The following is a 15,409-nucleotide window of genomic DNA, read 5'->3' as shown; positions in this document are numbered from 1 at the left end:
GTGCTTATTTGTTATTGATATCTTTAGCATGCAACAAAATCTATTGGTAGCTGACTTTGCTTTGATCTCTGGTACATGCATGGGTCACCGAGATATTCGATCACAAGATGTTGGTCAGTTCAGCAGAAGCTTTCTGTGACTGGTGAGCATCACAGGATATTGAACGTTTCATCAACTTTGGTGTCACCATAGTTAATACAAAAAGTTGCTGACACTCATAGAAGGAGGTATTTATTATTAGTATCTCCCTTGCCCACTGACACCTTATAGGACTGAACAAAGATGTTGCTTTCATATAAGTATTATATATGTATTGCAGTTTGTCAAAAAAGCATGACTTATGTACAGGGTATACACTTTTTCATTTGCGATTCTGTGTGATACTATTAATTGCTTCAGAATTGGATCTTTTCTCCAGTCTGTAGCTAGGAAACCTGGGCGCTAAATTGGGCCGCGTAGCACCCATTGTTTCGGAGCTACACAGCCCCCCGAAGTGCCACGGTGGCGTCTTAGCTGCACACGCACGTTTCCAGCCTGACGTGCGCTGGACGCCATCTTGGTATAGGAGTTAGCGCAGGTGCAGATAACGAACATCGGCTGGATGTAAAGTAAGGAGAAAATGGAAACAATCAGTGTGCAACGCTGATTTAAAGTGATAGACACCATTTTGGGATTTAACGCTCAACTCAATGCACAGTCTTAACCCAGACCATCTGAATGTGTCTTAGAGTGCCTGCGAGACCCCCACCAGCACTATTTAAAGGCACCGTGCAAGATTTGCAGGTTAGTGGCTGGATTAGTGCTTCTGGCTGCCGAGACATTTGTATCTGTTTTTGGAGGTCTCCTATACTTCAATACTAGGACGCAGGGACATAGCCTAACATTTAGAGCCAGCATGTGCAGGAGTGAAGTTAGGAAATGCTTCTCGACGCAAAGGGTGGGAGAAGTTTGGAACGCTCTTCTGCATACGGCAGTTGATGCTAGCTCAATTATGAATTCTAAATCTGAGATTGATAGATTTCTGTGAACCAAGGGTATTAAGGGATATGGGGCTAAGGCGGGCACCTGGAGTTAGGTCACAGGTCCACCATGATCTCGTTGAATGGCGGAACAGGCTCGAGGGGCTAAATGCCACTGCTACTAGCTGCCTCCTGATATGTGCCACCTTCTCCTGCAAGAAAGCGGGACGTGTGTCTGGGTGATGTGCCTGTTATGGTTGAATAGCTGCCAGTGTGACCTGTGCGTTGTGGGTGGGCGGCTTGCAAAAGTGGTAATGTGTACTGGTGAGAGGAAGCATCTGATTGGAAGAGTTGAGTACTCATTGAAAGAGATTGTTGATATGTGGGTGATGGGGGGTGTAGTGCATGGAGCAGTGGATGCGGCTAGTGGTGTAGTTGGTAGGAGACGCCATTTGACAGTTGACCTCACTCACCTTGACAACTCGTGTCAAAGCATTGAACTTCTTCCTGCACTGCATCCATGTTAGAATCATAGAATCATAGAAATTTACAACATGGAAACAGGCCCTTCGGCCCAACATGTCCATGTCGCCCAGTTTATACCACTAAGCTAGTCCCAATTGCCTGCACTTGGCCCATATCCCTCTATACCCATCTTACCCATGTAACTGTAAATGTTCATGATGCTGTGCGCCTGGCATTGACTTCATCCCCCGCTGCCTCCCACTGCCTTTTGAGCATATGTCTGGAGGGCCTCTTGCCCCCCACCCCCGCGGATTTAGGACGCCCCTCTGTCCCTCCTTCTGTCCACCTCTTGCATCAAGGCCTCTAGTGCATCAGCAGAGAACCTTGGTGCATGCTCTCTCGCAGGCCTGGTACAAACTCAGATCGGCAGATTGGTGTGGTCTGGCATGCAGATTGGAGGAGGTGGGATTTAGAGGTGCGCAACCTTTATTCAAAGTTTTAAAATAACTCATCAGCGTGTAAACATAGGAGCGGGACCTGCATCTGTGTTTTGCGTGTGCGATATCTGATCTCCGTTCAGACTCTGTGCAGACAGCAGACTGTTATTTTCAGCAAATAACGGGTAAGGTAACAGCTACCTTTAAGAGATTTCTAACAGACAGCCAGCCTTTAAGAGATTGGAGCTACCCCTGCTAGTGGAAAGTGCGAATTGCATGGAATCCCCTTTCAACGCTGATTTCCAACGCAGATTGCAGGGAAGTCCTCAGGCCTGACGAAAGTCTCGTCCTTCCTGCGCAGGGACCATTCGGTGTGGGGTAATAGCGGATCGTGCTACTCCCGCCCAAAAACAGGCCCTTTCCAATTTTTCCCTCTATGTATTTTTATTTTCTACAGGTTACTTGGAATTCCAGATCTTCCCTACTATGAATCATGGAATTATAAAATTTTACAGTACAGAAGGAGCACATTTTGCCTATCTCAAGGTGCTATCACTTAGTCTCAGCCCCATTGAAGATAGAATAGTTTGGTTTATGGGCCTCTCTGTAGCTACTGTTACATACATGTGAACATTTGTAAAGGGTGATCAAAGACCAACAGACCCAATAATGCTCAACAGCAACTTGTATTTATATAGCACATTTAATGTAGAAAGACGGCCCGGGACCAGGAGCCATTGTATGTTGGGGGACGAGGAGCCAATGTATGTTGGGAGACCAGGAACCAATGTATGTTGGGGGACCAGGAACCAATGTATGTTGGGGGACCAGGAACCAATGTATGTTGGGAGACCAGGAACCAGTGTATGTTGGGAGACCAGGAACCAATGTATGTTGGGGGACCAGGAACCAATGTATGTTGGGGGACCAGGAACCAATGTATGTTGGGAGACCAGGAACCAATGTATGTTGGGAGACCAGGAACCAATGTATGTTGGGGGACCAGGAACCAATGTATGTTGGGGGACCAGGAGCCAATTTATGTTAGCAAGGACAATAGTGACCCATGGCCCAGGTCTGGAGATCCCAATCCATCCATTTCTACTTCTAGGCTGATCTGTATGCCGGATTGTTCCCAGAATCCAGATTTCTGTTTGGAAGGGAGGCAGGAGCTGAGGAAATTCTGGCATGGGGAAGCACTACTTCCTCTGATGTTTAGTTTCGTTTGCCACAGGCCCTGTTGCTATTCTTGTGGGTGGAGACCTGGCATTTCTACATCCAGCCCAAATTTACATGCTTACCTGGCTTTATATGCCCAACTTGCACCACAGATTTTTGGGCTATGTCAAAAGTTTTGTTAGTTCACTGCCTTGCTGTTATCTAGCATGAGATGCTATCTAAAGCATGGCATGTTGCATCCACTGAGGTACTGACGAAGGCTTCCAAACTGAGGTAAGCAGTTTTGAACTAAATTAGTCCTGAGATTCAAACTCATAACCTTCTGATTTGCATTCAATTACCAAAGCCATCAATTCAATATTGTATAAACTTCTTTTTAACTGTCAGTATTTTATTGGAAGACAAAAAAATAATAATTTTTTGAGGTAAAATGAAGTGATTGTATATCAAGGAAAAGAATTCTTCCAGCTACTTTTCCCTTCTGTTTCATCAGGGAAATTACCGCTTCATGAAGCTGCTGCTTAGTCGGCGTGCAAACTGGATGCAGAAGGATCTTGAGGAGATGACTCCACTTCATTTGGCTACTCGCCACAAAAGTCTTAAGTGTTTGGCTTTGCTACTAAAATATATGGCTCCAGGAGAAGTGGACACCCAAGACAAAAACAAGGTATTGGCTATGCTATAATAGGAATTATGTTTAAAAACTAATATTTACAATATTATTTACAATGCTATCATGAAGCTGTGATGGAGGTAAATGTACCTTGAAAGAACTTGAAAGAACATGTGCTTGAAAGAACATGTTTTCTTTTGAATACCTCTACTTTCCATTTGATCGGAAAAAAATTCTACTTTTGGTTTAATTTATGACAAATCAGTGTTTTAGATAAAGGTGTCATTTGTTTTCAGGTCTTCTCTGCATCTGATGGAGTTTAATGAATTCATGTCTATGATTCTTCACACCTCACCTACCATACACTTGCTTACCCCCTTGGTAGCAGGCTCAGAGCCGCATTGGCACACTCTTCGATCAGGGCATCTTCATAAGACTATTTGTAGTTTCTTCCTGTGCTGTACATATATAGAGCTGGGCATCCCATGTACTTATTGATGGCAGGAGCATATTCTTCAGAGCACTTATGTATCTTATAAACCTGCCTTTTGCAAGTTTAATGAAGTAAGTCAAACATGCAATTTATTAAATGTGCCAGCTTGGCTCAGTTAGTGGCACTCTCCATTTTGAATCAGAAGGTCGTGAGATCAAGCCCCAGTCCATGAGCATATAATGTAACCTGATATTCCAAAGCAGTGTTGAGAGGGTGCTTTATTGTCAGAGTTGAAATTGCACTAAATTCCTTGTAAGCAGCAATAGTGATGTCATCACCACTGTTTTTTTTTGGTTTTCCAACCAGCAGGAAACAATAAATTTGAAGCTCATTTCTCAACTTTCTCTTGGCTACAGCACAATGACAGTAAGGTGCTGCTATAGAAGCCCAGGAAAAGAGTGGTTTAATTTAGAAGGTATATCGTATAATCATAGAAAGTGAAGGCACAGAAGGAGGCCATTCAGCCCATCGTGTCCGTGCCAGCCGAAAAAGAGCTATCCAGCTTAATCCCACTTTCCAGCACTTGGTCCATAGCCCTGTAGGTTACGGCACTTCAAGTGCACATCCAAGTACTTTTTAAATGAGTTGAGGGTTTCTGCCTCTACCACCCTTTCAGGCAGTGAGTTCCAGACCCCCAATACCCTCTGGGTGAAAAAAATTCTCCTCAGCTCCCCTCTACTCCTTCTACCAATTAATTCATATCTATGCCCCCTGGTCACTGACCCATCTGCTAAGGGAAATAGGTGCTTCCTATCCACTCTATCTGGTCCCATCATAATTTTATACACCTCAATTGAATCTCCCCTCAGCCTCCTTTGTTCCAAAGAAAACAGCCCCAGCCTTCCAATCTTTTCTCATAGCTAAAATTCTCCAGTCCTGGCAACATCCTCGTAAATTTCCTCTCTACCCTCTCTAGTGCAATCACATCTTTCCTGTAATGTGGTGACCAGAAATGTAAGCAATACTCAAGCTGTGGCCTAACCAATATTTTATACAATTCTAGCATAACCTCCCTGCTCTTATATTCTATGCCTCGGCTAATAAAGGAATGTATCCCGTATGCCTTTTTAATCACCTTATCTACCTGTCCTGCTACCTCCAGGCATCTGTGGACATGCACTCCAAGGTTCCTTTGTTCCTCTACAGGTCTCAGTATCTTCCCATTTATTGTGTACTCCCTTGCCTCACACTTCTCCAGATTGAATTCCATTTGCCACTTTTCTGCGCACCTGACCAGTCCATTGATATCTTCCTGCAGTCTGCAGCTTTCCTCCTCACTATCAACCACACGGTCAATTTTTGTATCATCTGCAAACTTCTTGATCAAGCTCCCCACATTCAAATCCAAATCATTAATATATACCACAAAAAGCAAGGGACCTAGTACTCCTTGCGGAACCCCACTGGAAACAGCCTTCCAGTTGCAAAAATACCGGATGTCAGAAGAACCCGTATATGTCAGAAGAACTTTTGGGAACTGTTAGCCTTCCACCCAGCTTTCCAAACTGTCATTGTTGGTAAGAGCAGTTATAGTCTTCAGTCTTGAAATGGAGAGTAACTACATGAATAATTTAAAGAAGAACTCCACGTGGTAGCTTTGGAATATTAATATTTTAATAATGCTGATTCTGAAATTATTTGATCAAAATTTGGACATTAAGACTATCAAGAAAACAACTCATTCATCATCCCAATTTCTATATATCGAAGAACTGTGAACCATCCAGACAGTGCATGAATGACCCTACAAGAATTTGAGGATTCTTGTAAATTCATAATGGTTAACATCATTGTGGAGATTACATAGAATTACATTGAATTTAGAGCACAGAAACAGACCATTCATCCCAACTGGTCTGTGCTGGTGTTTATGCTCCATATGAGCCTCCTCCCACACTTATCCCCTGACTCCACATGCTCTGACCTTAGTCATGAGTCTACTATGTGCTACCTTATCAAAGGCCATTTGAAAATCCAAGTACATTACATCTACATCGAGTCTACAGCACACAAACAGGCCATTTGACCCAACTGGTCTATGCCAGCATTTATGGTCTACATAAGCCTCCTCCCTCCCTACTTCATGTAACCCTATCAGCATATCCTTTCTCCCTTATGTGCTTATCTAACTTCCCCTTAAATGCATCTATGCTGGTCGCCTCAACTAAAGAAGTTTCTCCTGAATTCCCTATTGGATGTATTAGTGAATATCTTATATTTATGTCCTCTAGTTTTGAACTCCCCCACAAGTGGAAACATTTTCTCTGCGTCCACCCTATCAAACCCTTTCATTATCTTAAAGACCTCTATCAGGTCACCCCTCAGCTTTCTCTTTTCTAGAGAAAAGAGCCCCAGCCTATTCAGCCTTTCCTAATAAGTATATTTTTTCAGTTCTGGTATCATTCTTTTGAATCTTTTTTGTACTTTCTCCAATGCCTCTGTATCATTTTTATAATATGGAGACCAGAACTGTGCACAGTACTCCGTGTGGTCTAACCAAGGTCTATCTATAACAATTGTAAACAATTTTACAACACCAAGTTATAGTCCAACAATTTTATTTTTAATCCCACAAGCTTTCGGGGGCTTTCCCCTTCCTCAGGCGGTGTGGAAATGATTAAATTAAAAATAAAATTGTTGGACTATAACTTGGTGTTGTAAAATTGTTTACAATTGTTAACCCCAGTCCATCACCGGCATCTCCACATCATATCTATAACAAGTTTAACATAGCTTCTCTGCTTTTCAATTCTATGCCACTAGAAATGAACCCCAGTGCTTGGGTTTGCCATTTTTATGGCCTTATTAACCTACGTCGCTACTTTTAGTGATTTGTGTATCTGTACTCTGAGACCCCTTGCTCCTCTATCCCATTACTCTTGTCCAGATTATCAAAAGTGCTAGACATCAAGCATATAATTTGGTGGCAATCCTTTAAGACAGGAAAGCCGAGAATTTCTGATCAGTATTATTTTAATACTGGAGTTAACCCGTTTATTTTAAGTGGGCTAAAGCACCGGCAGTGTTAAAAAAATGGCAATTGTTGAATCTAGACTGACCAGTAGATTGAATGGAGCTTACAAATGAATTTCAACAAATGCTAAACCAGGAATCTGCAAATCATTGTTCAGGAATCTGAAAGAAGGCGGCCATGCAGGTACTACATAGATGAGATACTCAAGTGTCTGCAAATGTTGATGAAGAATAGAATGGAGAACATGGTCTGGGATAATTTATGTTATTAGAATTTTCATCTCGTGGAAGACAGCTGAAAGATAAATAGAGATAGCTGGAACCTAGATAAATAAAGATAGAAAATGAGATATGGGGCATGATTTTAGCCTGGAAAAATGGGTGGGTTGGGGGTGGGGAGGCAGTAACAATTGCAAAAATCTAAAACCCATCCCCAACCGACCTCTAACCCCCCCCCCCCATTTCCAGTTTTCACGGGGGCGGGACAAGGGCGGGCGACCAAACCACCCTCAGGGCGGGTCGGGCAATAAAAGCTTTTAAGGAGGCTGCGGGCCTCCATTTTCAAAGCTTTTTTGATTTTAGCCCATGGAGGCCGGGATTCCCAGGCCTTCTCCTTCACGCCATGTGAGAGGAGGCGAGAAGCCCCAAAACTGTAGGTAAGTGCCTTTATAGGAACACAGAAACAGGAGTAGGCCATTCAGCCCCTCGTGCCTGCTCCGCCATTTGATAAGATCCCTTAATACCTTTGATTGCCAAAAAGCTATCTATCTCACATTTAAATTTAGCAATTGAGCTAGGAGCAGAAGTGCTTCCCCCAGGCCCAACAAGCCTACCTGCAGCGACCCCCCCACCACGACCTCCGATCCCCCCCTTATGATCTCCGATCCCCCCTTATGATCTCCGACCCCGTGATGATTTAAAGGCATCAAGGGGTATGGGGGGAGAGCGGAAATATGGTCCTGAGATAGAGGACCATATTGCAATAAATGACAACATTCCATTTGCCTTCCTAATAAACCAACATGACTAAAGCTGTTGGTCATGTATCTAATTGCCCTTGAGAAGGTGGTGGTGGCTCACCACCACCTTCTCGAGGGCAATTAGGGATGGGCATCCCGTGAACGAATAAAAAAAATCATATTGAAGGGCCGAATGGCCTACTCCTGCTCCTATTTTTCTATGTTTCTATGATCCCCGACCCCTACCCCCCCTCCAATGACTGACAGCCCCTCCGATGACTAACCGCCCTCCCCCTACCAATGACTTACAGCCCCCCAATGACTGACCCCCCTCCCGGTGACCCCCGACCCCCCCCACTGTGACCCCGACCTCCCGCCCCCCAATCTAACACTTAACCTAATCACGTCCTCTTCCTTACTCTTCTCCCGCCCGACTAAGAGACAGCCTGTCAGGCGGGAAACGGGCAAAAAATTAAATAACGAAGTCCTTACGTCAAAATCGTAAGGATGTCCGGGAAAGCTGTACATCCACGTTTCCTGTCAGGAATTCCACCGATTCCCCCCCGCCCCCCCTCCAAGCTAAAATCATGCCCATGGTATCTAACTTGTTCAAATTGTTTAATGGACTTGAGTTTGTAACCCATTTGACCTGATTATCCTAGCGATATTCTTATAGTTTGGCATTAATAATTTTAAACAAGAGAAAACAAAGAAAAAACTTGCATTTACACAGTGTCTTTCACGACATCAGAACATCCCGAAGCGCTTCACAGCCAATGAGGTACTTTTAAAATATAACTACTGTTGTAATGAACGGACACATGGTAGCCAATTTGTGCACAGCAAGGTCCCACAAACAGCAATGAGATACATGACCAACAGCTTTAGTCATGTTGGTTTATTAGGAAGGCAAATGGAATGTTGTCATTTATTGCAAGGGGAATGGAATATAAAAAAGTAGAGATGTTTTGCTACAGTTGTACAGGGCATTGGTGAGGCCACATCTAGAATACTGTGTGCAGTTTTGGTCGCCTTATTTACGAAAGGACATACTTGCTTTGGAGGCGGTTCAGAGAAGGTTCACTCCACTGATTCCTGGGATGAGGGATTTATCTTATGAGGAAAGGTTGGACAAGTTAGGCCTGTATACACTGGAGTTTAGAAGAATGAGAGGTGATCTTATTGAAGCATACAAGATCTTGAGGGGACTAGAAGGGGTAGTTGCTGAGAGGATGTTTCCCCTTGTGGGACAGACTAGAACTAAGGGCCACAGTTTAAAAATAAGTGGTCTCCCATTTAAGGCGGAGATGAGGAGAACTTTTTTCTCTCAGAGGGTCGTGAGTCTGTGGGAACTCCCTTCCCCAGAAATCGGTGGAGACAGGGTCATTGAATATTTTTAAGGCTGAGTTAGATAGATACCTGATTAACAAGGGAGTCAAAGGTTATAGTAGGTAGAGGGGAAAGTAGGGTTGAGGTCACAATCAGATCAGCCATGATCTTATCAAATGGCAGAGCAGGCTCGAGGGGCCAAATGGCCTATTCCTGCTCTTAATTTGTATGTTGGTTGAGGGATAAATGTTGAGCAGGACATCGGGAAGAACTCCCCTTTTTCATTTACCTGAGAACACAGACAGGGCCTCAATTTAATGTCTCAACTGAAGGATGGCACCTCCAGCAGTGTTGCACTCCCTTAGTACTGCACTAAAGTATCAGCCCTAATTATGTGCTCAAGTCTCTGGAGTGGGGCTTGAGCCCACAACCTTCTGACTCCGAGGCATGAGTGCTGCTGCTGAACTAAGGCTGAGGTGTAACAAGGGAAATGTGAGGGGCGATCTTAACCCTATCCACCTGGCGGAAACCAAATTGACTGGGTGACTTACCTGTCGATGTCCCGGATGGATCCCGCCATCTTCAATTTTAACCCGATCTTCTGAGTAGGTGGCAAGGACACCCGCTTGAAGCCGGCGAGGTCCTTCTTTAAATATACAGATCGGGGTCCGATGACATTTTACTTTGTGCAGTTAATCTCAAGTTAATTTTGTCCTAATTTAATATTAAATATTATGGCGAAAAAGAAAAGAATTAGTTGTACCTTTAACTCATTCTCTCTTTGGACATGTTACTATCTCCCAGGCCCAGTCATTCTGCAATCCACCATTTAGGTCATTAGAAGGCTATGATTCCAGTCTTGATTAATATTGAGATGTGCTTCTGTATCCTAACATTACATTAGTATGCTGTTTCATCTTATTTATAAATTATGTTATTTCTCTGCTTTATAGTTAGAATTACAAGAGGTCATGCAAATTTGGTTGTATTCAATGTAATTTGTTATCCTGTACATGAGTTCTAATTATGTAATTTAATTTTTAAAAAAAGCTTCTCCTAAAGCTTTATTTTAGATCATCTGACTTACTATATATCTACATTTTCAACATTTGATGAGTATTTTGCTTTGTTATAATAGTTTGGGGGAGATATGTCAGAAGTATGATTATTTCTTTACATTTACAATTTGTAAATAAAATCTACACATTGCCCTCTGGTGATCTCATCAGCAAGCAAGGAATCAACTTCCATATGTATGTATGGTGACAACATACAGCTCTGTCCCTGCAGCACTTTCCTCAACATGACAACCTCTTTGTGTTCACTGGATGTCTGATTTTAAACTGGGGATGAGTTAGAATTTCCTCCAACTGAACACTGGGAAGACCAAAGCCATTATTTTCAACTCCCGTCATAAACTCTCTTCTTTTGCCACTGACACTATTCCTCAACCCCCCCCCTCCCCATCCCCCAGCCACTTGTTCGGGTTGAGTCAGATTGTATAAAACATTGGCATCTCATTCAACCCAGGATTAAATATCAAACCCCATAACCTGTCCATCACCAAGATCACTTCCACATTAGAACATCTCCCCCCTCTGCCCTTTTACCCCCTGCACCAGGGGTCGTATTAGGACCATATTGCTCTTTTTGATTTATATTAATGACCTGGACATGGGTATACAGGGTATAATTTCAAAGTTTGCAGATGACACAAAACTTGGAAACATGGTAAACAATGTGGAGGATAGTAACAGACTTCAGGAGGACATAGACAGACTGGTGAAATGGGCAGACACATGGCAGATGAAGTTTAATGCAGAGAAGCGTGAAGTGATACATTTTGGTAAGAATGAAGAGGAGAGGCAATATAAACTAAATGGTACAATTTTAAAGGGGGTACAGGAACAGAGAGACATGGGGGCGTATGTACAGAAATCTTTGAAGGTGGCAGGACAAGTTGAGAAGGCTGTTTAAAAAGCAGATGGGATCCTGGGCTTTATAAATAGAAGCATGGAGTACAAAAGCAAGGAAGTTATGCTAAACCTTTACAAAACACTGGTTATGCCTCAGCTGGAGTATTGTGTTCAGTTCTGGGCACCACACTTTAGGAAAGACGTCAAGGCCTTAGAGAGGGTGCAGAAGAGATTTACGAGAATGGTACCAGGGATGAGGGACTTCAGTAATGTGGAGAGACTGGAGAAACTGGGGTTGTTCTCCTAGAAACAGAGAAGGTTAAGTGACGATTTGATGGAGGTGTTCAAAATCATGAACGGTGTTGATAGAGTAAATAAAGAGAAACTATTTCCTGTGGCAGAAGGGTCGGTAACCAGAGGACACAGATTTAAGGTGATTGGCAAAAGAACCAGAGGCAACATTTTTTTTACGCAGAGTTGTTATGATCTGGAATGCACAGCCTGAAAGGGTGGTGGAAGCAGATTCAGTAATAACTTTCAAAGGGAATTGGATAAATACTTGAAAGGAATAAATTGCAGGGCTATGGGGAAAGAGCAAGGGATTGGGACTAATTGCATAGCTCTTTCAAAGAGCCAGAACGGGCACGATGGGCCGAATGGCCACCTTCTGTGCTATAACATACTATGATTCTATGATTGGTGGTAGAACCTTCAGCTGCCTTGGCCCTACTCTCTGGAACTCTCCCGAAACCCTCTGCTTTTCCACTTTTCTCTTTAAAAGACTCCTTAAAACCCATCTTTTCAACTAAGCCTTCAGTCACCTGCATTAATTCTCCCGCCATGGCTCGTGTCCATTCCTTTTAACTTTTTTCACACATTAAAGGTGCTATGTAAATGCAAGTTGTTGCTTATGTAAGTAGTCTGCAGATGTGGTACTCTCCTGATCATGAAACAGTTTGCTTGTGGTGGATGAATGAAGCAGCCAGTTATTTTCAAAAGCAAAATACTGTGGATGCTGGAAATCTGAAATAAAAACAGAAAATGCTGGAAATACTCAGCAAGTCAGGCAGCATCTGTGGAGAAAGAAATAGAGTTAACGTTTCAGGTCGATGACCCTTCGTCAGAACTGGAAGAAGTTGAAGATTAAACAGTTTTTAAGCAAGTACAGAGCCAGGGAATGAGGGGAGGAAGGGGAGGGTAGAAAAGAACAAAAGGGAAGGTCTCTTTTAGGGTGGAGGGCAGGAGTGATTAAATGACAAAAGGGATGATGGTGCAAGACGAGGGTGGTAATGGGACAAGTAAAGAAACAAAGAGGTCTAGTGGAGGTGTAAATGGCAACATCAGAACCATTACCAGCACCTGTTGTCCTAAAAAATGGGAGCTGTGGTTACGATCTGAAGTTAATCTGGTTATTTTGTTGTTGTCCATGGCTAGACTTAATTTATTTATTATTTTTCAAGAAGGCTGTCTTGGTTTGTGTTTAGTATTTCTAGGAACAAAAAGGAAGGTAAAATGAGGCAAAATATTAAAATCTATGTTTAATAAGAAATAACTGAAGCATGATGTCACATTTTGAAGCATGCTTTTCGTTCAAAGTCAATGCTCTCTTTCTCTACTGTTATAAGATCAACATCCCTGCAGGCTCAATATATCAGAATATGTGAGTTGCATCTGGTTGTATTTTTTCCAGTTGGCACACCATCCATCCTCTGGCTATCTGAGGACAGCATTGCTAGTTAGTACTGAATTTGGAGCATTTTTGTGCTGTAGGCTGACGCTCACTAGCAACTTGATTGAGACTACCCAAACCCATTTCACATTGGATCCTTATAGCCAGCAGATAGAAGGGACTTTCATCCCATCAGTCTCAACTGAAGCCAGGTCCCATAGGTGAAAGGTCATCATCTAACCCACTGCATCACTCAGTTCCCATGGATAAAAATGTTGATCTCTGATGCGGATAGTTTCAGCACAGAGAACAGAACCATGCTGGATATGCAAGAATTTATAAGCAGACTAATTAAACGGTATGCAAAGAAAATGTTAAGACTATCAAAAATTAATTTTTCCTGTTGATATCTCAGAATTAGCACATATAATGTTCTCAGAATTATATTTAAAAAGATATCAAGCCTTTTATTAATTGTAATCTATTGTTATATCAGAATATCACGACACTGCAAGACATGATACAAATCATGTGCAGTAAACAAATATTGTTCAAGATTATTTATTTTTATTCACTTGTTGCAGGGTATTTGATTTCAAAGCGACAGCAGCAATGTAAAGATAACTGAGATAAAAATCATCAATAGTCTAATTTCATTTAGATATACTTAAGTGCAAAATCTTTAACAGTGGAAGTACAATCAAAGCAATTATTTCCACATTAGATTATCAACAGCTGCAGTTAGATATCAACAGAGAATGTTTAATCTGAAAGAATCGCCCAGACATTTAATTGAAATATCATGCAGACAAAAAATTTGAGATTCACTATTAATTAGATTGATAAAGCTGTTTATAATGTTGGTTGGGTAGACTGGTGATCTTTGTCCAGGAAAGTGCTGCTTGATATATTTGTTAATTTTGTGTGTACAGGTACTGCTGTTTATGAAAATATTTCCAATTTTGTATATCTTTTTAATGTATTATTTTCTCGTTCTTGCATCTTCTATCCATCAAACTCATGACATATTTCCTGGGTACATAATCTACACCCAGGTCTCTGCCAATGCCATTCTTGGTTTAGCCACTGGGAAGTGCATCACTTGTCTGGAATGAGTTGATTTTCTATATTTTTTCCTTCTCTTCCTGTATAGAGGCACCAGGTCTTTATTCAATATATTCTGTATTTCCATCTGATGGGGCATCTAAGATTAAGAACTTACTGTAGGGACTTGACCCTGCTCTGATACTATAGCAAAACACTTCATTTTTTTTTAATTAATGGTTTCATGTTAACTAATACAGAAGTGTTATTTTTCCTGAACTAGAAAAGTACAGTAACCTGGTATGTACAGTAATCTCAACTGCCCTGTTTTTAATTATTTTTGTTAATTTCTGTAGCAAACAGCATTACACTGGAGTGCCTACTACAACCATCCCGAGCATGTGAAACTGCTGATAAAACACGATTCCAATATAGGCATTCCTGACATTGAAGGCAAAATCCCACTCCATTGGGCTGCCAATAACAAAGACAGTACAGCGATTCACACAGTGAAATGCATTCTGGTAAGCGTGTTGGTTCAAACTCTTCTGCAGTGACTGAAGACAATAGAAATTGCACTAAGTGTGGGAGTGGTACTAATAGGAGGTTGCTCTGCTGTATTGGTGTAACATCATAACTTCAGTCTATTAGTAATTCAAAGTCGTTTTGCGCTTTAAAAGAATGAATTAACCAGTAATTCAAATTAAAATTGGAATCAAACAGCGCAGGAGACGTTTTAGTTCAATTCAAATTCAAATAATCCAGTAGTATGAATTAAGCGGCTTTGCATTATCTGTAGACTGAAGATCTATCAGGGCAAGTAATAGATGAGGATTAGCTCCAGGTTTATTGATCTGTAACCTCTTAACATTGTGAGTGCTATTCTGCTTTTCTTACAGAATCATTGCACTGCTTAAAATATATCAGGGTAGATTTTTGTCTGGACCTTTTTTTGGACCCAGACTCGGCTCCAACCAGGAGGCCCGATCATTGACAGAAATTAGTCTTCGGGCCTCACCTACATAGTCGGGGCATGCTTCTGATGCTGGTTGCACCTGCACAGGCAGCTTGCACCAAGAGAAAAATCAATATTGGGCTGCCTGCCTCACTGGTATCGGCCCTCAGGTAAGGTCGGGGAGGGGGGGTGGTTGGATCGGGCAACGGTGGAAGGGGGAGGGGATTCGTGAGGCCTGTGGAGTTGGGGGGGAGCACTCCTCCTCCTCCTGGCTTCACAGAATTTACTTGCTTTCATTCAAAACAATGCCGTTAGTGTGCGGCTGCTCGGGATGCCTGATAACAGTTGAATTGTAGAATCATAGAAAGTTACGGCACAGAAGGAGGCCATTCGGCCCATCGTATCCGTGCTGGCTGAA

At 42.3% G+C, this 15,409-nt stretch overlaps 1 protein-coding gene across 3 annotated transcripts in view; it reads left to right on the top strand.

Annotated features, from left to right (window-relative positions):
* invs (inversin) overlaps nucleotides 1-15,409 on the top strand; it is a 351,132-nt gene that overhangs the window by 153,531 nt on the left and 182,192 nt on the right. For all 3 annotated transcript variants that reach the window (XM_068004896.1, XM_068004906.1, XM_068004888.1), the window contains 2 exons: nucleotides 3,534-3,707; nucleotides 14,393-14,560. In XM_068004896.1, coding sequence (XP_067860997.1) covers nucleotides 3,534-3,707; nucleotides 14,393-14,560 — 342 coding nt within the window. The remainder of the gene's footprint in view (nucleotides 1-3,533; nucleotides 3,708-14,392; nucleotides 14,561-15,409) is intronic.

The sequence above is a fragment of the Heptranchias perlo genome, chromosome 2 (assembly GCF_035084215.1).
Source record: "Heptranchias perlo isolate sHepPer1 chromosome 2, sHepPer1.hap1, whole genome shotgun sequence".
NCBI classification, from domain to species: Eukaryota; Metazoa; Chordata; class Chondrichthyes; order Hexanchiformes; family Hexanchidae; genus Heptranchias; species Heptranchias perlo.
This window is presented reverse-complemented; position numbering and strand designations above follow the sequence as displayed.